Source organism: Podarcis melisellensis, assembly GCF_964234715.1.
Source record: "Podarcis melisellensis genome assembly, chromosome: 7".
NCBI lineage: Eukaryota > Metazoa > Chordata > Lepidosauria > Squamata > Lacertidae > Podarcis > Podarcis melisellensis.
The window spans coordinates 23,856,695-23,879,872 of NC_138539.1; the positions used below are offsets into that span (position 1 = coordinate 23,856,695).

The window sequence follows — 23,178 nt, forward strand, 5'->3', positions numbered from 1 at the left end:
ATCTCCTCTACTGATCCTACCTGGCAGGTAACCTGGTGACTTGGCTACAGAGGCTCCTGGTCCAGTGCTGCTGCAATTCTTATTATGTGCCACATCAGCACATAATAAGGCCATAGTTTAGCTATGAATGAGGGAGCTCACCTGACTTGTATAGCTGAGACCTGGGTGGGTGAATTGGGTGGAGTGGAATTTAATCAGTTCTGCCTCCAGCTACCCCTAGGGTACTTGGTGCTAGAAGGCTGCTGTGGCCCATAAGACATCTATTCTGCTCACCAGAAAGTCCCTTTGTCTTGGAGTTGGCTTTGAATATGTTTACCTGTTGTGGGAAAGATTGGGGATGCTGTTGGTGTTACCCAATGTTCTCCTTTACTGAGCTGGCAGAGGTCAATTTGAGTGCAGTGTTGTATAACTCCAAAACAAAAAAAAATCCTTCCAGTAGCACCTTAAAGACCAACTAAGTTAGTTCTTGGTATGAGCTTTCGTGTGCATGCACACTTCTTCAGATACACTGAAACAGAAGTTACTCCAAGTCAGTGTTGTAGGACTGGCAACGTTCATGCTGAGCCTGCCTTGCCTGGAGCAGCTCAGGACTTCATGGCTGTCCCATGTTGTCAGTGGACCACACATAGGGATGAGCACACACTTGATTTGGTCTTCACTGCTGAGAGAGTGGGAGGGTGGTCTGGCTATTGGAAGGATAAAGCACATCACCTTGCCTTGGCCAAAGCACTATCTGGTAACGTTTTGGCTTATGACAGCAGTTTCCTATCCCCTGTCCCCTCACAGGAGCAGGGCCACCTTATCCATAGGCATTAGAGGTGCAGGGCACCAGGCCGAGAGTCCGGGGTCTGAGAGTTAAGTCCGGGGAAGAGCCTGCCCGTTGGTCGGAGTGCCGCGGTGGGCTCTTCTGCTTCGGGAAGCTCTGCACCGTGAGTTCAGGGACGACCGAGCCAGTGAGATGCTGAGGCAGCTGGCTGGCTCCGCCCTCCTGCACACCTGGGAGTGGGCAACCTGGGGGGGGCACTGGGCAGATCTTTGCACCCTGGTGCCACATATGCTTAAGACAGCCCTGCACAGGAGGCATGGGGAACCACTTCAGGTGGTTCGTCTCCTGAGATATATAGAACCAGACAGAATCCTAAAGCCTCTCATGAATTTTCTTTCACCCAAAGCTGGTGATTCTGCTGAGGCATTTTAAAAATGAAATCCTCACAGGGCTCTGGCTTTGGCATTCTGAACCACTGTTTATGTGCTGTTTATTTCATTAATTATCTGCTTTTATTCTTCTCTGTGATGGAAATGTTTATGCTGCAAATTGTTATTTTATGATATTGTGCTTTTAATTGGATGTTATTATTTCATGCTGTGAGCCACCCAGGGAAATTTTTTTATTGGGTGGCTCTATTTAAATATAGTAAATAAAGAAAATAAATAGAAGAACAGAGCTTACATTGCTCCATTGCTTACAATAATGAAATAATGTGAGGTAAGAATGGAATCACCTCTCCCTCCCTTCTGCTTGTGGACCAGTTGGACTACAATTGTCACGAAGAGTCGGACACGATTAAACGACTAAACAACAATGACAACAACTTCCACCAACCCTGAAAATACTCACTGGCTGCTGATGAAAGCTGGAGTCCAACAACAACTGAAGGAACAGAGTTTCCCCACCTCTTTATAAACAGAACCTCATGTGCTTCATATGTGAATGTGATAGAAATGTCAACAACTGCCTCAAGACATTTAGTTTGGTTCTCCATCAGTCAAAATCCCAAATGGAAGAGGAAGAGTGCAAAACACAAGGTCATCCACCAACTGGGAGCGCGAACGCTTTCTGCAAACGAATAAGGAAAAGTCCAATTCACAATTGTCTTTTTGCAAAGACTCCCACACGGCGAGCTCTCTTTGTGTGTTCTCCAGCAAGACTAGAATTGATAGCCATCCCATTTCCAGAGGGCACCACTCACCCCTAATGTTGAAACAAAACCAACTTTAATAACTTTACTTTATATATACTCCATACTTTAATAGTGATTTTATAACCTATGATAATCAAATGAGAAATTCTTGAACTCGCCAAGCTGTGCCTGTTTTATGGAAGAGAAACTATTGCACTGGATTATATAGATTCGTCATGTATTTCTCCAAACTGCTCTGCATTGTTATTATTGTTTTTAAAGCCCAACCCAAAAATTCTCAATCAACTAGAAAGTGAACTTGCCTCCCCCGCCCCACCCCACTATGCATATGTGGTGGGATTACTGTCCTTCAAAAAAACACACAAAAACTTTTTCTTGTAAGAGTAAATTACAAAGCTAAAGAAAGCCTTGGGGGCTTGGAATTTGGGTAGATTCCATTTATTCCATATGTGTGAAAACTGGACATGGAACAAGATGATCCACAACAACCAGCTCTATGTGTTACGCCCATAAGCCTCTCTGATTGAAATCCCCATAAATCTTTTCCATCTATAATCAACTTCCTTGTCTGGTACAGCTTGATTTCAATTTAGGACTCTCTCTCTCTTTCTTTTACATTATTCTTTCCATCATGTTTATACCCACAGTAAAAAGCCAATCTCTAAATACTGTATATCAAACGACCTTTAATACACACACAAAAAAAGTTATTTTCAAAAGAAAGATCAGTTCCTGATGCCTAAACAAGCCAAAAAGGGGACACAGCCATGAAATATGGAATAAACCACTGACCTTTTAACTTTAAAATTGTTATAATATGGTGGAAACATAATAAATATGATAAGGAATGTTCTGCAGATTCTAAACACAGAATCAAATTCATGACAAGAAAAGATTTACCTCCCCTGAAGGAAGGTAAATCTTGCGTGGCATTTCTGCAAAACATATTTTACATACCAATTGTTTTCAAAAAGGGTTCAGCAACATTGTTAACAGAAAACTGGTGTGTGGGTTGTGTGCCTGAGTGTGTGTGTGTCTGCACATGTGTGCTTGAAGTAAGCAAATTATGTACCTATCCAAGTCATTTCATTTGGTTTCTTACAGTGGGCTGCTCAGAAAGTACTCTGCCTTAAGGGAGCAGACAGTATAACCTGAAGTATGTATCTACATTTGATTGCCATGTACTAACAATTATTATGGTAGTGTCAGTGACATGATAAATCCCCCTGGCAGTAATTGGTTGAACCACTCAAATATCACAAAGGGATGTGGCAAGCAGGACATAACAGAGGGGTAACCAAAGCTTAAGAAATGAATAGCCTGCGGAGGCAGCAGAATGTTACAGCCTCCCTAAGAGGCTACTGCCCGTTGGGGCTGGTGGGACAGAAGCCAAGGAGACCAAAAGTAGATGGAACCAGAGCCAACAACAGATGCAAAAAAATAATAATCTACAGATGTAAACCATGGTTTGTACAAATCATAGTTTGCCTGTAAACCAAAACTGAAAATGCCAGTCAAGTTATTTGGATGTAACGGCAAGCTATGGTTGACCACAAAAGTAAAAGTGCAAGAGCAAATTGGTGTGTGTGAGAGAGAGGAGAAGGAACTTTGTGAGCCTAAGGCTCATTCAAGTAATGTCGAACTATGGTTTGGTGTTATGTCCAAACAGAGCTAATACCATGTCTCTTCCAGTCAAAGTAGGCCAGGTTTTCCCTTCCAGGTATTAAGGACTACAACTTTCATCATCCCTGACCATTGGCCATGTCCCTGGAGCTGATCTGGGTTGTAACCCAAAATTTCTGGAGGGCACCAAACTGGGGAAGGCTGGTGTGCCCAGTTTCAGGTTAGATGGACCAAAGATCTGCCATGTATAGGGCAGCTTTCTGTGTTCTATATTTCAAAGCTTTACCCTTTTAGAAGTTAGCTCTGGACTACGTTTAAGCACATTCCACCAGCCTTAACTGCTGAATCAGAGTTAAAAAACACTGAGTTGCTGAAGAATTGTGGGTTTTCAAGACACATTTAAGCATTTTAGTTTCACCGAGAAGTGATCAAGTTAGATCGACAGCACTTACCATCTCTCAAGGCAGCTAAACTCCTGCTACTTTGCCTGCACGGTGGGTGGAAAACAATGGCATGCTATGGCAATTGCTCCATCAGTGCTTGCATATCAGCTTGCCACATGGAACAATTCCCTCTCTCTTCCCACCGTGCACTGTGTTGTGGGTTCTCCTGACCCCTGCAAGCCAATCTGAGGCTCATAGGGGGCACACAGGGAGGAGGGGAAAGCCCCATTGTGCTAGGGAAGTCCTTGTACAGGCTTCTTATAGCTCTACTCCTAAATTAATCTGGCCCACTCCCTTCAGGTTGCCCAAGCCCATTACTGGGGCTCAATAATTAGCAGCGTCCTAAAAGGGAAATCACTTGCCATCAACTAAGTTTCCTTAGCAATAGCAGATCCATAGAAGAGAGCTGGACATGTTCTAGGGTACACTAGCAATCTGAGCAGATGAAGAATTGGATGCAACATCCCTGCCCTTTACTCTGTGAGGCAAATGGAGAGCTCAGCTTAGAACTTTCACAATTCTAGAAAACAGCTGAGAATCCTTGCCAGCGCATGGGAATGCAGTGGCAAACATGCAGGGGTTCCTCAGTAGACAAATAAATGTAGAAAAATATTCTCTGAGTGCAGATTGTTTGAAAACCACCAGGACAGACAATATGGCTTGTATTTATATGCCAGCCATATGGCGCTATAGCTCCTTCTGCAAAGCTATTCTTATTTTATCATCTCCGTATTCTTCAGCAGAAGCGTAGAGCTTCTGAATATGTTTTGCAGATTGGAGTTTCACTGGAAAAGATGAAGGCATCAGCTGAGAAAGCTTAGGCTGGGAGAGCATTGGTTTGAAATCTACCTGAACTGTTTTGCATATATATTCAGGCTACATAATGTGTAGCATTTGATATTTGGGGCTGAGGCAATCTTCTCTCTGTGGGGCAGCACAGAAACAATCCAGTTTGTCCAAAAAGAGGGACATGTTTGCACAACTCTGCATGGATGGAACCTGCTTTGCTTTTAGGAAAGTCCCATGCTTGCTTTTAGTCAAGTAGTGTATGCTGACATCTGGTGGCACTGGGGAACCAGGTCTTTGGTAAAGAAAGAGAGCACGATAGGCTTTCAGAGGCTCCTGTTCTTCATCCGTTTCTCATTTATTATTCAGCAGTTCCTTTTTTTTATTACTGATTTCAGAACTTAGTGCTGCAATGTTAACTGCACTGTGCTTAGAAGCAGTGAACTAGCTTAATGATAGTAAAGAGTAAATTGCCCCAAATCCAACTAGCTTCAGCCGAATGCATGACATCTGTTAGAACAGAATTTTTGCTGGGAAGGAGCATTCAGTTATATATGAAAGGACTGCACACCTGCAATCTAAAGTGGCACAAAGGATGCTGGGAATGCTAGCTTGCTAAGGGTGTTTTGAGTTGTATCCCTTGCAGAGCTAAAGTTCCTAACGTTCCCTTGGAAGAGGCGTTGCTTGTGAAACCATTCTGGAAAAGTGGAGCCCTGAATGTGCATTGATAAAACAAGGCAACTAAAGACATCAAGGAGGTTACAATTTGTCAAGTTTACATAAAATTAATGGCAAAACAAAAACCTCTCAACAAAGCCCAAATAATTATCAGATAAGAAGCAGTACAGTTTGAGGAATATATTTATAATACTATTCAAACTGACATTTTAAGACACCATCTGAATAAGAAGGAACCCAACCATTTTGCTTGTTTGATAATCAGTTGTCAAGGTTTACAAGAGATCCATTATAGGACTGTTTCTTGCATTAAATTTTGGATTAACGTTACATTTAAATATCACTTCCTTTACTCTTACCCTGCTTTTGATTAGCTTCAAGAGTAGCTGATGGTCTTGTGACTTGGATTTTTTTTAATTTTAATATTTTGTGTACATGGACTGGAATTTTATATGAAATTGTGGGTTTGATCTCTGACCTCTGTTTACTGGAATACTGATTTCCCACTAATTTGATAGCATAGGTCCCTACCAGTATAAGGGTCTACTGTAAACAAGCTGCTCACTTTACATAGCTGTGTTTGGCTCCTAAGTGAAGAAGTATGCATGGTGTATATTTTGGATACTGTAGTCTACTACAGGAATAATAAAAACCACATAATAGCTGTTCAGCTTCACAGGTAGCATACACATTTGGGGGGGGTGGAAATGCTACATGACTGTTAGGGAGAGAAAGATCATTTTCATACAGTCAGAACCTGTGATTACTCAGAAGTAAGTTCCACTGTATCGAGTTCAATGCGGTTTACTTCCATACAACTGCATGTGACATTTCAGCCTTAGAACTCAACCCTATGCATATTTGCACAGAAGTAAATCCCATTTAGCTTGATAAGCCTTACTCTCAGGTAAGCCTTAGTCACTTGATGGTGGGATGCTTGAGAACTATAATCTGCTTCATTTGTTTGTCATTGAGATCTGTTGCTGTTGGCATTAGCCAAAGGAGGAAAACAATGGTGCAAGGACTAGCCAGAAACAAAGAGCTTTGAAATCTAATATAATCAGCTCTTGAAGAATGGTTTTTTCTCATTCCTTGTTTTGGCTGCACCTTGAGCAGGATGGGGAATCTGTGGTCTTCTAGATGGATTACAGCTCCCATAGCCTCTGACCTTTGGCCATGCTGGCTTGGACTGATGGATATTGAAGGCCAACACCATCTGGAAGGTCACCATTCTTGAACGTCAAGCTGATCTTGGTTAGCTATCTGTGCTTTACCAAGCTCAAGTTCTCTCATGTCCATCCTGACCTTCTGGTTGGTCAGAAGAAGCCCTGCAGGAACCCTTCTGGGTCAGCCTCAGTTCTGAACGTTCTCTCTGCATCTCCTTGCAAAGAAAACAGAACTTCCTTGCCTAAGCCTGTGCAACCATTCCATCTTTGTGTCCCTTGTGACCTTGCCTTCTATTTACTTTTGATATAGATTCCGTCCCTGTGACTTCAGTTTCCAATTAGCTAAAGAAGAGACCTCACAAATCTGACTCAGCTACTAGACTCAGGTACTAAGTTAACTGGAATCTGTTGGCCAGGTTCCTGATACTACCTGCAGCATAGCTGCCAACTCCCTGGAGCCCTGGGTGTCCGAGCACCCACAAAATTCCCCATGAGGTGTCCGGGCACCCACAAATTCCAGTACCAGGGCCATCCATGCTGCATGGCACTCATGGCCCTGGGCACCCACACTCATGGGGCCAGTTTGGCACTCCTGACCGCACAGATTAACTAGACAAGAGTCAATCTTCTGATGCATTCTAATCAATGCAGGTGTGGAAAAGACCAGGTAATTGATTGCACCTCATGGGATGGGCAGGGACCACCGTCAACAGAAATACTGTTTTTGGTGGCATCAATGTGCTTCAATGAAATGGTAAAAAGGAGGATGCAAATGAAAAATCTTTTCTCACATTCTTTATGTTTTTACCTCTAAGTTTGGCTTGATTTTCCAAAAGGAGAAGAAGGGTATTTAAAACAACGAGGCACTTTAGATCCAGCAGCTGCAGTGACAGGAGTTTAATAAAAGCTGACAGAACTGGTCCAAGGTAGGACTTTGCCTGAGGTGTCAAATTTCAGGGGCACCTAGGTTAGGTATGCAAATGTATTGGATGGAGAATATCACTGCCTCCATGTTTAGAAGGTGTACACAGTTTAGCAGTGCATGGGGTGGTTAATATCCTCTCTGTTCAGCAGGCACTGTGGAGTGACATTGGGTAGGAAGACACGGCAGGCTGTACGAATGAAAATGAGAATACAATATCCCGGTCAAGGCTTGATCATTTAATGGGCTATTGTTATGCTCAGCATAAAATAAGGCACAAGAAGGCAAACCTTTTAATATGCTGCAGGGAAGGGCAGCCATGACTGGAGCCAAATAGCCTGCAGTTTATTAAAGTTAATGTGACCCTCCTCTGGGGTCATAAGCTGGTTCTCTTAAGAATATATTAACAGAGTTTTGAAACTAATCTGCATAAGGTGCCAGAGTCAATTTAAAAGTGTCAGAATACCTTCAAGGTTTTAGCAGCGAGGAGGCTGGGACTGAAGTACCTGAACTGAGGTTACACTAAGGGTTTGAAGTCGACTTCATTAGTGATATCTCACTAAAAGCAAAATGTTGTCTGATGAATCTGGCAACTTGTAATATATAGTTGACTTTGGGGACTTTTATTTTGTTGTCTCCAATCCCAGCTGCATGACCTACCACTGACCATTTCTATCAGATCTCATCACCCTATTCAATAAGTCTTACTCTAAGTTAACCGTGTAAAGGATTGCAGTCTAAGGGGGCAATACAATACTGCTGTTTTTGTCTTTCCCTTTTGATTTAGGACTTCCAACCCCACAACATAAATGTTGGTGTTTTTGGTAGATCAAGGCAAAAGGAATATTCTGTTTCAGAACATTATCTGCATTAAGGTTGTGATCTTACAGAGCTTTCTACTGCATATAATTGTGTGTGTGTGTGTGTACGTACTCCTTGTTTATACCCTTTCGACTATTTTCACAGTATGACTCGTAGAAAATTCAACCTAACCAGTATTAACATATTGGAAGTGGCTCTGTGTTTCTTGATTTTGAATAACCTTTCACTGACTTTTTATTTTATTTAAAAGAGCACTGAAATGCATTTTTAGATTTAAAAATAATAATAATGTGTAAACAGAAATATAAACTTCAAAAGTATTTACACAATGGAATTGTAGCCAGGGTGGGAGCCACCATTGTTAGACCAGAAGTAACTTTTCTTCTGACATCCCACCCTAAAAACAAATCTTCCCTGTGAATATACTGAGTTTTAAAAAAGTATTGTACTGTCCTTCTCCAACCCAGAGGTCAATGTGCAGTCTTGCAAATAAGGGTCCTTTTCACAAGTGGATATCCCCATCCACTTTAATGAAGGGAGCAGCTCTACACAAACATTCCTTTGCACATCTGGGGCTGTTGAAGCAACTGAGAAATCCTATAGAAGTTCCTTGAATGCATTGGATTTCATACCCCTACAAAACACTGCTGGATCAGGATTATATTGATTGCCTTTTATATCCAAGAGATGTACTGGCATTTTCTGGCAGGGATATTAGCCTTTGTGTATTTTTTAAAATATATATATATTGCATTTATTTATTGCCTGAGTGCCCCAAATCTCTGAGAATTCAGCAGCCAATTAGTGCAGCCAACGATGAGCAAGCTGATGATGCATTGAGGGCGCTTCAATACAGGAACACCTCGAAAGCATTAAGGGCATTGTCAGAGGGGACTGAGAGTGTGAGAAAAAGGGGCTGGGATTAGCCAGAACAAGTCATGGTTTCTTGGGTCATGTCTGAGACTGAAACTTGGCTTAATGCAGGCATAGGCAAACACAGCCCTCCAGATGTTTTGGGACTACAACTCCCATCATCCCTGACCACTGGTCCTGTTAGCTAGGGATGATTGGAGTTGTAGTCCCAAAACATCTGGAGGGGCGAGTTTGCCTATGAAGAGTTTGGATTTGATATCCCGCTTTATCACTACCCGAAGGAGTCTCAAAGCGGCTAACATTCTCCTTTCCCTTCCTCCCCCACAACAAACACTCTGTGAGGTGAGTGGGGCTGAGAGACTTCAAAGAAGTGTGACTGGCCCAAGGTCACCCAGCAGCTGCATGTGGAGGAGCGGAGACGCGAACCCGGTTCACCAGATTACGAGTCTACTTCTCTTAAACACTGGCTCTCTGCCTAGCTTAATGTGAGCACAGGTCTCCAACACTGGCCACGACCAACCAGGTGGCTCTGGGAAGCTCAGGTAGTGAGTGTGTGAGAGGTAGCAATTCCCTATAGTCTGCACCACTCGCTATCAGTTATTGACAGGCCTGCCTCTCCTGAATTTGTCTAATCCTTTAAAAACCCTTCTAAGCTAGCGCAATTATCATCTACTGCCTAACGAAAGCACTTCCTTTTGTTTGTTCTCTTCTGTTCTCCTTCCTCTCTGTTTCCCATCCAAATTGCTCTCGCGGCGATTCCTCAATAGTAATATGTGCATTCATTGCCAGTGGAGCCATGAGTCTTTTCTCACAGTAAATGAGCAGAGATGTACTAGAAGGGCATGCTGCTATTATTACGGCTGAATGGCTTGTGTTTCTGGGACTATTGCCCAGTAATAATAATAAGCAAACCTGGAGTGGAGCAGAGAAAGAGTGCAGGCTGCCAACCTAATTATTCAATCAAAGAGTTTTGCTTGAAAATATGGTCTCCCTCCTGTGCCAGTTTAAGGAAATGGCAGCAGCGTTCTGGCTCTGGAGCCGCAGAAGGCTTACAGGTGGGCGGTATTAAACATTAAGGGCCAAAGAAAATGGGCACTTCTTCTGAAGGTTTCATACCCTTTTCAGGCAGCTTTCCCACAAACAAAAAAAAGAGAGAAATATTAATATACCTAAATATAAACCTGCCATACCCAGTAAGCACGCCAATGGCTCCCTTCATTATGCTATAACCTGGGGATAGGGCATCTCTGGTCCTCCAGATGTTGTTGGACTACAGTTCCCATCCTTCTTGACTATTGACCTTGTTGGCTGGGGCTGATGGGAACTGGAGTCCAGCAATCTCTACAGAACACAGGTTTCCCTACTGTAACCACATTCCCTCGGTGTCCCTTTAAACATTAAGGCTCCCTTTATAGAACAGTTGGAGAAGCTTTGGACATGATTGACACGTTTAGGTGGGTGTACAGAAAGTGAAATTCTCCATACTTCCCCATTTCACACTTCTCTGCCGCATGCAAAACAGAGCATCAGATCTCTCCCAGTAATTAAATGTGCAACATAGGAAGTTGCCTGGGTCAGAGTGTTGATCTATCTAACTCAATATAGTCTAAACTGACTGGCAGTGGTCTTCCAGCATTTCAGCCCCGGCGTCTTTCCCACTCCTACTGCAGATGCTGTGGATTGAACTTGGGACCTCCTACATGCAAAGTGGATGCTCAGCTACTGAGCCATGGCCCTTCCACGGGTTTAAGTTCTTAGAGATAATTTGGAAATCCAACCCTGGGGAGATTTGTGCAGCAGGAGAGGGACTCCCCAGCTGGTTCCTCCCACCATTCCTCTGCACCCAACCGGTCAATGACATTGGGCCTATACTGATTGGATACCAGTGTGTCCAGTTCACATGATCAACCAGCTTGCTGTTTGGCACTTGTGTGCACATGTGAGTGCACATACAGCCACTTCTTACTTATTTAGGACTTTCTTACCTGCTTTTCAGCTGAAAAGAGTCCCATTGGACTGGCCCATTGGTGGGATTCGCACAACGTCATGCTGGTGTTGCAGCATGATCTTTTGCAATAACCAGGCAAGAGGCACAATGAGTGAAACCGAAGGAATTTCATGTGAAACAACTCAGTGGTGCTGGCCAGCATACCTAAGATTGCCCCATGTGCCAGATCCAATTGGATTTTTACATATGATGATGAACATGGGGTCTTCATGCTCAAACGAGTGTCAAAGTGTTGGTACTGAATTTTAAAGCCCTAAACGGCCTTGGCCCAGTGTACCTGAAGAAGCGTCTCCACCCCCATCATTCAGCCCAGACACTGAGGTCCAGCGCCGAGGGCCTTCTGGTGGTTCCCTCCATGTGAGAAGTGAGGTTACAGGCAGAGGGCCTTCTTGGTAGTGGCAGCCACCCTGTGGAACGCCCTCCCTTCAGATGTCAAGGAAATAAAACAACTGTCTGACTTTTAGAAGACATCTGAAGGCAGCCCTGTTTAGGGAAGTTTTTAATGTTTGATGTTTGATTGTGCTTTTAATTCTGCTGGGAGCTGCCCAGAGTGGTTTGGGAAACCCAGCCAAATGGGCGGGGTATAAATAAATTATTATTATTATTATTATTATTATTATTATTATTATCCAACACTATCCAGGGGAAAATATTTTTGCCCAAGGCACTATGAAGTAACAAGAAATAGGATTCAGCACAGTAACTTAAACTCACCCATTGCCAAAACGCAAGACTTTGATAATACTTTCTGGATTTAATCTACATATCGCGGCTTTTCTGCTCCCAGTCTTGCAGGATCTCTCCTTTTTTTTTTTTTACTGAGGATTTACAAACACTGCACTGTCCCTTGGCTTAGCCTTAATGCAGTCCAATATGTCCCCATTCAGAAGGAACGTCTTGGGCGCTTGCATTCCCACGGCCATTGGGAAATCCATTGCAACCCTATGGCCGTTCGCAAGGAATCGATGCATTTCATTGGGCGTTCATTTGAACATGCCCCCTTCCCTCTGATCCAACGGCCTTTCGGTGTGATTCTTTTCTATTGTCTCCTCCGTTGGTATTGAAAGAGTTAAATGGCAGGCTGCTGCAGCTCAAACAGGAGGTAGGTGGGGCTGGAATATACGAAGCACACAAGCAGCCTTCAAATCTACCCTTGCGCTGCTGCAGAACTGTCCACAGCTACTTGCAATATTTTCCTCCCTCGCGCAAAAACAATAAAAGGAAAACACCTAAATAAATAAATAAATAAATAAATAAATAAATACCGCGCCCCCCCAAATCTCAGCAAAGGTTCTCTCTTTTGCCAAGAGCTCTTTAAAGCACCTGTGAACTTCCGGGCAAAAGAAAACAGTAACCACTTCTCTCAAAAAACAAACAGTCCTTTCTTCTTCCTCCTCCTCCTCCTCCCCAAACAATCCTAGACCAGGAAGTGGGAGAAAAGTCTGAAATCCGGTTTCCTTTGCTGCGATCGCTGATGGCGTTGCTTGGGGCGACCCGGTTGTCCGAGGCGCGCAGCTGAAGACCCCGGAGAGCGCTTCCAAAAGGTCGCCTTGACAATGGCGAAGGCGCGCTTGGCGCAAAACGCCACCCTCGCGCGTAAAGAGAGCAGCAGCGGGTTTCTTTCCAGCGGGTGGTACTACTCAAACCAGGTAAGCAAAATGTTACACAGAAGTCTTCACCTCTGCCCTGAATAAGGGACTTTTAGGGTCAGAAGTGTGCATCTGGCACACCGATAATGTTTAATGTTGGCCAGTAAAGCAACAACAAGACCTCCGCAATTCCCTACTGCAAGATAGCCTCGTTTTGTCCCTCTCTTTGCACCCAGCACCATAAATGTATTGTCGACGTTACATACAGGACCAGAGAGGTGGTTGTGACGATGCTATAGGGCAAAGGAGAACCATTAATTCTTTGGAGGAGGGGTGCACTAAGTGTGCCAACCTCGTGGGCAGTGTGCAAAAACCAACCAACCACTGGGACACCAGAAACAACCAGAGGCTGTTTTCAGAGAGCGATTTGGCTGGTGGAAATGTTTCAAAATCTGGGTGGCCTGTGGTAGCTCTTCTGTGGGGTGATAGGGATGCCCGAAATGTGGAACCACTGGTGTCAGATGCTGCGCCCTGTGAAATTGTGGGAAAGAGTGCAGGAAGGCAAATAACTTCTCCTCACCTTCCCTTTCTACGGGTGGTAACCTTCTGCTTGCGAGGCAGCCTACCACTGAGCTACAGCCCTTCCCTGAGGCAGTGACTAGTTCAAAATGACTTAGCCAATGAGCAAAACATTTCTCCTCTTCGTTCCCCAGGCAAAAGTGGTTTTGCCACCCTAACAGCATAAAGTAGATACGAGGAGGTGACGGTGGCAGCTGTATCCTTCAGAAATGAAACACATGATGTGGCCTCATTGCAACCAGTGTTCCTCATTCTCTTGCAAGGGGCAGACAGTGAGCTGAGGTGGGGGAAATGTGGAGTGTTATGATGTCAGGTCACACCACTTTTGTTTTACTGGATGTTACCATGGCAATGCACGGGAACGATGCGGTTGGCCATAGCTACGTCTACTCAGTAATGTCTAGTTAAGCCTTTTTTAGGACAGTAGAACCTTGGATTATTACCAAATGCTAATCAAACTGTAGAATGTGAGTAAACAGCATTAGCATTTTGAGATCAACTTTCTCTGGACCCAAAATGTGAACAATGGCTCCAAGAGAGAAGTTTTTTGATGGCTAACCCCTCCATCTTGGGGACTTATCAGAAGTCTGAGATTTAGTTCCACCCAGACTGAGGTCACATTGCTTTGCGTGGGAGTTCAGCACATGCTTAACCCTTGCTCATTAAAATCAGCAGGATGTAAATGTACTTAAATTTGGCTGGATTATGCCCACAGTATTATTTTTTAAATCAAAATTGGCATTTTATCTTCTTGGCTTTATCTTGTTTTTATTGTTCCTTTGTAATTATTGTGACATATGTTATTATTCTGAACTTCAGTCCATTGGGATGGGGTGTAATATACATGAAATAATTTTTTTGTGATGGTCTAGAGAGGTTGTTTAAATGCACATTTGGTGACTATTGTGTTGCCAGAGGAGCTAGGAAACGCTTGCATTTAGTATACATACATTATCCCGTTGGTATTTCTGTTAATGCAAAGCAGAAACAAGAAACAACCTCCCTTTAGATCTCAGATTATTTGTAAAGAATTCGTGCGAAAGCTTAATTGCAATATTTATTACACCAGATCTTATTATGTGTGTATTTATTATTTATCTTCCATGATCCTCAAAGGTGCCGCTATTAGTTACATAAGCTTTTTTAGGTGCCTTGCCCTTTTTATTGTTGAAAATGATGTTGTGGTCTTAACCAAACCACACCTGATGAGGTGTTTCTCTTTTTATGATAACACAGCATGGTACTGCCCTAAATTTTTCTTGTTTGCTGTCGCTTTGTTAGCTATAGTTGATCCTCAACATTAGTAATACTCAGAGTAGACCCACTGAAACTGAAATCACTCCAGTTGATTGATTTCAGCAGCTGTGTTCCAAGTATCGCTGGATATAAGTAGATCTTGTGGATTGGTAAATAAATATACAAATCCAGCAGTTAACACAGTTATATAAAACTTTCACTCTGGGCATTTCAAATATTCTAACCTTGGTTTAGTTCAAGCCAGCTATTTTTTTTCCTCCAAACTTCTATAAAAATTCTGAATGGTTCTTTCAGAAAGGTTTCAGCCTTGATATTTTTACATGTCAAATCTAGTAAGGCACCTTATATTCAGCAAAAGCTGGAGGACTTAAGCAATGCAAAACTAAAGCTGGAATTAATCCAGGGTTGTTGTTGTTTTTCCTTTTAGGTGGTGCTTGGATTTAAACCGATCTGTTGCTTTTGAAATATAGTTAGGAGTCTCAGAAGTGTGACAGAACACAGATATTTGGCACGGAACCTTGATGTTCTCTCTAGAAGTGCCTTCATATTTCAGTCATGCTTAAGCCCAATTCCACCAGCAGAAATATCTGTAACAGGATTAAAACCCCAAAGTATCAAGTTTCCTGTGTCACTGGTGTGATGTGGTGTCAAAGGAGAATTTACCTTTTCTCGGGGGTCACTTCCATGACAAGTGAACCATTCTTGGATTGTACAGCCAATTCTGATTCAGTAGTGTCCAGTGGCACACCATTGTGGACTGACGTTCACCTGGAGTGTAGGCTCAGCTGCACTGAACTGGTGGACCCTATCCATTACATCAGAGCCTACTGGGTTTATCCTGTGGCAGTGTCTCTTCCATCAGGCTGGAAGCATATCTGAGCAGTAGGATATATACTGCCTAAATCATCTCTTGTGTACAGTGGTACCTCGGGTTAAAGACGCTTCAGGTTACAGACGCTTCAGGTTACAGACTCCGCTAACCCAGAAATAGTACCTCGGGTTAAGAACTTTGCTTCAGGATGAGAACAGAAATTGTGTGGCGGCGGCGTGGCGGCAGCAGCAGGAGGCCCCATTAGCTAAAGTGGTACCTCAGGTTAAGAACAGTTTCAGGTTAGGAACAGACCTCCAGAATGAATTAAGTTCTTAACCTGAGGTACCATTGTATATGTATAATGTTGGTGCGATGAGAAAGGCCTGTTATGCTGCCATGCCAGGAGTGGGAAACCTGCGGCTCTCTAGATGTTGGCCTCCAACTTTCAATAGCCACAGCCTCATGGCCCATCGCTCAGGATGATGGGAACTGTAGTTCAACAACATTTGGAAGGCTGCAGGTTTCCCATGCCTGCGCTATCTATATCACTTTGTATTGACATTGCGGAAATGTGGCTATTTGGGTAACATTGTGAGAGTCAACGGCATGTTCTTTTAGTTTTTTGATGGTCGCATATAGCATAAAAATATTGAGTGTGCTGTTGGTGAGAAACAAGTGGGATCTGAAACAAAATGCTGTAAGTGATTTCATTGAGTCATGCCCTTTCTCTGGTTCTTCATCCCTATTGCTATAGAACCTTTGGCTATAAAACTATCTTTAGGGAGCTGTTTGAGTAGCCTTAGAGGAAATGAGCAGTCAATCTTGGAAAGGTTTTGTTTCAAGCTTAAGCAGTGAAGCTAAGTTTATCTGAACAGTATGTTAGAAGTTTAGGAATGGAGCATGCTAGAAAAAAATCCACCCTCTTGAAGCAGAGGTTGTCTAATGCATCTCTTTAGATGGACAGAGTAACTATAGTGTATCAGCATCTAAAGTAGCACCATTGTATAAATATTTCTACTCTGCTGCCTTGTGATTTTAAGGACTTAGAGAAAGAGAGCGAGAGGATGGCTGTTACAAAACAGCCTGGTTAGATCTGTTGCCTTAAGCTGCATTAGAAGGAAGGTATAGAAATGTGTCGTACAGTTGCAGGAGCGTCCTGCAGCCAATTGGAAGCTGTGACAGACGTTCGGCTTCCAAAAATTGTTCGAAAACCAAAACACTCACTTCCGGTTTTTGATCATTTGGGAGCCGAAACATACGAGTTCCAAGGCGTTCAGCAACCAAGGTACGGCTGTACTTTGAAAGTATCTCTCCTTGTAGCTTAAACCAAATTGTAAACTTTCTACATGTTGTTATATACTGTCCTTTATATATTTCTTTGAGAAAGCAATACCTGGAACAGATTTGTATACAGTTACGAAAACTGCACATTTTCCTTTGGCAATAAAGTAATTGATGAGATAATAAAATTCTATAGGGAGAACACTGTGTTTTGCCAAGTTGATTCAGAATCTTAAGCTTACGTTGGTTTTGCATACTTTTAATCAGATTTGCATAATTTATATATATTTTTTCCGTTTTAGTATTTGCTAGAAATCCAGAACTCTTTTATTTACTTGTTGAATTCACATCCTGCACTTTCTCCCAAAGGAGTCCAGGGTGGCAAACCACAGATAAAATAATACAATTAAAAATCATTTTTTAAAAATAAAATACTTAAAGCAAATAAAAATATGTGAAACAGTCACAGATTTTCACACCCAATAATTTCAAGTTGCTAGGAGCTGTCTCTTTCAGCCACTGAATACCTGGGGGTTAACAAGGATGTTTTAAAATTCCTCCTGAAAGTTAGTAATGAGGGAGGGAGACACATCTCACCAGGGATGGAATTCTACAAATAGGGAAGCACCTCTGAGAAGACCTAGCCAATGGGGAGCTTCCAATGAGAGACGACCGCACCCCAATTGGTTCCATTGCTGAACTAGTCCAGTATGTTGGCATTGTCTCACATGAACAACCAATTCTACTTTCTGTATGATTCGGGCGTGGGGTGGGAATCAATGTTGGCAGCTCCTTAGGATTCTCGGTCTTTTTTCTTCTTTTTCAATAATTTTCTTTGTGGGCAAGATGGGGAAATTGGGGAGCTGGTATGCAAGATGCGTACCGTAGATGAATATTCAGCATGTCTCGGGTACTTTTACCGTTTAGGCTCTGCTGTTAGGATACGGAAGAGTGTTTGTAAATAGCAGGCAACATAGCTCAGCCCTACCCTTGAAAGAGCAGGAAGTATTGCCGCCCCAATCCCCAGCAAGTTATTCTATAAATGAATGAAACTGTGTGCATATTTGCCTGCTGTTCCACTAATTATCTGTATTACTGTACACAAATGTTTTGTTTCTGCAGACTTTGCTCTTAGGCGTCTTGTTGGCAATCGCAGGAAACATTCTCATTAGCATCTCTTTGAATCTGCAGGTAAGAAAAATCTCCTTTGTATGGTGATTGGTAATGAGATCTAAGCAGCAAACTGTGTGCACAGGCTTCCAGCCATAATATTTAATGTTGGTTAATAGCGCACTTACATAACACAGCACTGAGCTACTGATTACCTTACAATATGCTTTGAGTTTTATTCCTCTGTTCAGGCATAAAAGCACACTCAAAGTTCTGTGACTTTTATATTTAATTCGTTGATATTTGACTACACAACTTATTTTCAACCTTCTTCCTGTGAATCGTATTTAGTATTGTGATTCATTTGGGGTATTTTTTTGTATGCTAGACAAAAGTTCCTAAGCATAGGAGCCACCATATCAAATTTCCATATAAACAAGAGCCACATCCCTGTGCCTCCTTAACAGTTGCCACATTTCCTTCTCTTCGGTCCCTATACTTTGCCCATATTAAGGCAAAACGTCTGAAAGTGAGCTAAGCATTGGCTTGCAGCGCAGAGCAGTGATCGGATTACCACCCTTCCATGAAATCAATGCTCACCACGCACTCAGTAATCCTTGTCCCGCAGTAAAGATCTTTTGACTACCAATTTGAATGTTACAGCTCCCATGTGGAAGCCAATGGAAATTGATTCTGTATGCGAGCGCTTGGCTTAATCGCTCTACCATTTGAAAGCAGCTTTTCATATTGCCACCTTCCCCTCTCTTTCCAGTGTTCAGATTGTTGTTGTTGTTGTTGTTATGATGATGATGATGATGATGATGATGCGTTCCTCATCAAGGTGACCCAAAACAACTTACCAAAATAGGATAAATACTATAACCAATTATAACAAAACACAACCAATAAAAGCCCAAAAAAACACATGTATGCAAATATAGGTCAGGTCTTACAGATCCTGCACCGCTAAAAGAAACCACAAAACATAGAATTGTAGGGTTGGAAGGGACCACAAGGGCCATTTCAAGTCCTTGCAATGCAGAAATCTTTTGCCCAACATGGGGCTAGAACCCACAACCCCGAGATTCAGAGTCTCATGCTGTACCGACTGAGCTATTCCAGGTTCAAATATCTGAAGCCATTCAAATTAAGGACCAAAATCCTGGGTAAAAAGGAAGTGTTTTGCCTGGCAGCTAAAAACAAAAAATGTCTCAGGACATGTCTCCTTGTGGAGAGTGGGGAACTGACAAGGTGTGTTCTCATGTTGCCATCATTCTGCTCATTTAGGGCCAGGTATGTGTATGACATAGAGGGCAAAACAGAGAACTGCATGGGGTCCACTGTGTCTGTCAAGAAGCTGTGCCCCTTCTGTAGCAGTTTAGTATAAAAAGGTAAAGGTAAAGGGACCCCTGACCATTAGGTCCAGTTGTGGCTGACTCTGGGGTTGCGGCGCTCATCTCACTTTACTGGCCGAGGGAGCCGGTGTACAGCTTCTGGGTCATGTGGCCAGCATGACTAAGCTGCTTCTGGTGAACCAGAGCAGCGCACAGAAACGCCGTTTACCTTCCCGCCGGAGCTGTACCTATTTATCAACTTGCACTTTGACGTGCTTTCAAACTGCTAGGTTGGCAGGAGCAGGGACCGAGCAATGGGAGCTCACCCCATTCCGGGGATTCGAACCGCCGACCTTCTTATTGGCAAGTCCTAGGCTCTGTGGTTTAACCCACAGTGCCACTCGCGTCCCTTGCAGTTTCGTATAGTAGCTGATTATTGCTTTTCATTAGTAATACTATTTTTGAAAGCACTATCTCAGAGCTTATCCAGACTTACCTTTTGTCCCACTCTTTGCAGGCCCCGGTCCACACTTAAAAGCTTCGTGTCTGAGCGATTTGGGGTGTGGTTTTTTTGCCCCAAGTTTTCCCTGTGAAAACCTACTCTTTAAGTCTGAATTGGAGCAAATGCCAATTCAGGTTATCTGCAAATGGGGGTTTCCTCCAATTGAGCTTTAAAGAGTAGATTTTCCCAGGGAAAGCACCAGGGCAAAAGAAAAGATTGCTTCGATATGGAGCTTTTAATTGTGGACTGTGCTTGGAGAGAGTGGTAAGTCTGGAGAAACCCTCAACGAATCGCAGACAATCCTAATTACTGATTGTGTGAACCGAGTTTCCTCTGTCCAGATCTAAATAATTCCATTTAGAGCTTTCTGCCAAAGAAATCAAATATTAATTTTGGTCATTTGGTGGTCTCTTTGTATTCCTGGTTACATGCAGTTTCCCACCTTCCCCACTTAAGTGAATCTAATGTCTTATCAGTCTTATTCAGACTGGCACCTGGCTGGATCTTTCATTCTTTTTGGTTTCTTGGCATTGACACCTGGATGTCCCTAAGAATTCGAAGAGTTTTCTGAAAAATTCATTATTTTGAAAGTAGCTCCAAAGTCATGCATTGCAAACCACCTACACAGAATGCTAACGTCAGCTCACGCTGTCATTTTTATTCCAGGAGTGTTTATTTAGGGACTGGAGATTTATATAATTCCTTCAGCACTGATAGCAGGATGCACAAAGCTTCTGCAATGCCATATTGATGTCAAGTACAATATCTGTTACATGCATGCAAAGCCATGTCTTTCGTTCACATGTTCTCCATCACATCTAACTTTTAGAAATACTGTCATCTTCGACTCATGCGTCAAGGCAGTCAGAAGCCCTTTTACAGAAGCAAGCTTTGGTGGTTCGGCATTATACTCATGGGGACTGGAGAAATTGGGAATTTCGCCGCCTACGGATTTGCTTCAGTCATGCTCGTTGCTCCATTAGGAAATGTGGCTGTCATAGGTAAGATGACCCGACCCCTGACCCCATCCTGTATTCATTGTCAAAGAACGAGCCAGAAATCACTCACACAGTTCAAAGTTGGGGTTAACTCTTTATTACCAAAAACACGACTTCACAGACTCAGCTAAGTGTCAGGTCTAATGAGCAAAGCAGCTCATCCATGGTAGTTCTTACCTCATGAATCAGTTGTCGAGACTGACAATCTCCACCTCCCCACAGCTGCCTTAAGTCTCCTCTTCTCCAGAGTTTTCCCCCCCAAGCAATCAGAGACTATGCCTGTGTGCAGCCAAGCTCTCCTCTGCCTTTTTCATGCCTCTTCTGGTTCTGGGAGTCAAGGGAAGAGGGCAGGAGGGGGAGACCCTTGTGACTTTTCACCAGTCCGACACATTCCTACCTCTTGGCTGCCTCCCTCCAACTCTCTTGCTTCAGCTTCTGCTTCTGAGCCTCTCTGCCACAGATTCTCTCAGCTCACTAAGGCCTGTTACGTCTTCATCCTCGAACACCTCCTCTTCCCAGTCTTCTCCCTCTGAGCACTCATTGTCCTGCCACCACTCCCTGGGATTTGAGCCTTCGTCCCTTAGTGGTTCCCCAGCTGGTTCCTCCCACCTTTCCTCTGTGACATCCATGGAGATTTTTCTTTAAATTATTTAAGATAATTGCAGAAATGGTTAAGGAAAGTTAAGAGACATATAAGGGAGATCCCTGGAGAGAGATATTTGCTAAAACTGGAAGTATTCCAGTGGAAGGGATGTGCTATAAAATCCCTGCGCTTTTCTATATTGTAACATTGTCTTGGATTCCAAGATGCTGTTGCATGAGCATACTGGATCATGGGACAGAACAGCTTTCCCCAATATAGTGCTTTCCAGATGTCTTGCGCTACAACTCCCACCATCCCCAGCCAACATGGCCAATGGTCAGAGGTGATTTGGAGGGTCATACCTGCTCTGTTTGTATAGCTTTGTCCCAACATTATGTTGGGTGGTATTATAGGATTCAATTGCATGGATTTTCATTCTATGATAACTGCATATATGGCATAAAAATATTGATAGGCCGTTAGAGAAAAATGAGTGGCACCCACAACAAAAAAGTGTAATTTGCCTGTTCTGTCCAGTCACACCCTTTGCCAGGATATTCCCTTTCCTTTAACCCTCAGCTTTCTGACTCCCTGCCTCCCCAAGTTGAACAGCATTTCTACTGAGCATGCGTCATCCTCATGGGGCTGTTTTGAGTTCACCAGTACCTTAAGGGTTGCCCCCCTTAAATATATGTTGCATACTTACATACATTAAGATTTCCCAAAGTCTGCTGATAGCTTCCTCTTGTGTCTGAATAGCACCTTTTCAGACATCATTAGTGTCTATGATGAGGATGAGTTCTCATGACTAATTCCAGCTGTGATAGCTGTGGAAAAAAACAATTCTGGGATGATATCTGACTGCTTTAGCCTGTACCAAGCCAAATTCTGCTTTTTGCTATGTCACAGTTAAGTCAAAGCACTGCATGGCAACCGGGTGCAAATGACTGGCTCCATATAGACTGAAGTAGCTGCAATTCAGCACAGGGTACTTTTTTGTGTCGGGGGACAGAAATGCTTGAGCAAATAAACCCTGTGTCAGTTAGATAATCGTTATAGCAACTGTCTCGGTACCTTGGTGATATTTGAAAGCCCAGTGTCAGTTTCAGGCCTAGTTTTTCCACACAGAGTATAAGAATTTCAGGGGGGAAGTTTGTCCCTTTCTCCCAGTGTGGGGGCTGTTTTTCATACCAGAGCTTTTAGTCATGTGATCCCCATCCCTCCCCAACCACAGTCTGAAGTGGTACCAGTGAGACAGAAGTCTACCACCATGAGGCATCATTGAGAGAAATAATTTATATTCTAGGTTGGTTCTTTTTCCCCTGCCTCAACACACACACAATTTTTCAGTCAGAGAGCTGCAGTTTTACAAGATGTTGCTTGGATACTAGCACTTTCTGCTCACGAAAGCTGTCACCCTAATATTTCACATGAAATGGGAATCTTAAGTTGATAGGTTTCTTAAGTGCATTTCAAGTAACTCCTTTTTAAAAAGACCTTTGCTATTATTATCCTCTCGTCATAATTTATACAGCCCCCAGTAGCTCGTTATAGCAATTATACTTAAATTATTTCTAGGGAGAAGAAAGTTATGTGTCCTCAGGGGGAGGTTTCCTGCTGATGAAGCAAGTGTACACACTGCTGTTTATCTCTTTTTAATCCCTTGACAGCATTTGAAACAGGACACTGATTTTAACAAATGTTTTGCAATGCTTGGAAGAACCATATGTGAGTTTTCTGCTGCAAATGCCATTTTCTTCATTGGCTGTTTCTATGGGTCATTGACAAAATGGAAATATGCTAGATTTACTTTTATTTTTTTGAGAACAGCAGAAACTTTTTTAAATGTTCCATCGGAGAAAAAACTCGCTACAAATGCAACACAAGCCCA

General features: G+C 42.9%; 1 protein-coding gene and 1 long non-coding RNA gene across 5 annotated transcripts in view; both read left to right on the forward strand.

The window, feature by feature from the left end:
- The first annotated feature begins 3,247 nt into the window (after positions 1 to 3,247).
- LOC309374277 lies at positions 3,248 to 5,093 on the forward strand. The gene is made up of 2 exons (XR_014170482.1): positions 3,248 to 3,388; positions 4,762 to 5,093. It is a non-coding gene; the product is annotated as an uncharacterized lncRNA (long non-coding RNA).
- A 7,407-nt stretch (positions 5,094 to 12,500) lies between these two features.
- The window catches only part of NIPAL2 (NIPA like domain containing 2), a 39,254-nt gene continuing 28,576 nt past the window's right edge, over positions 12,501 to 23,178 (forward strand). For 2 of the 4 annotated variants that reach the window (XM_081919824.1, XM_081919822.1), the window contains exons 1-3: positions 12,507 to 12,892; positions 17,883 to 17,951; positions 20,536 to 20,707. In XM_081919824.1, coding sequence (XP_081775950.1) covers positions 12,800 to 12,892; positions 17,883 to 17,951; positions 20,536 to 20,707 — 334 coding nt within the window. In that variant the 5' untranslated portion in view covers positions 12,507 to 12,799. Of the gene's footprint in view, positions 12,893 to 17,882; positions 17,952 to 20,535; positions 20,708 to 23,178 lie in introns of all 4 variants that reach the window. The other 2 variants (XM_081919823.1, XM_081919821.1) reach the window with 2 other exon arrangements.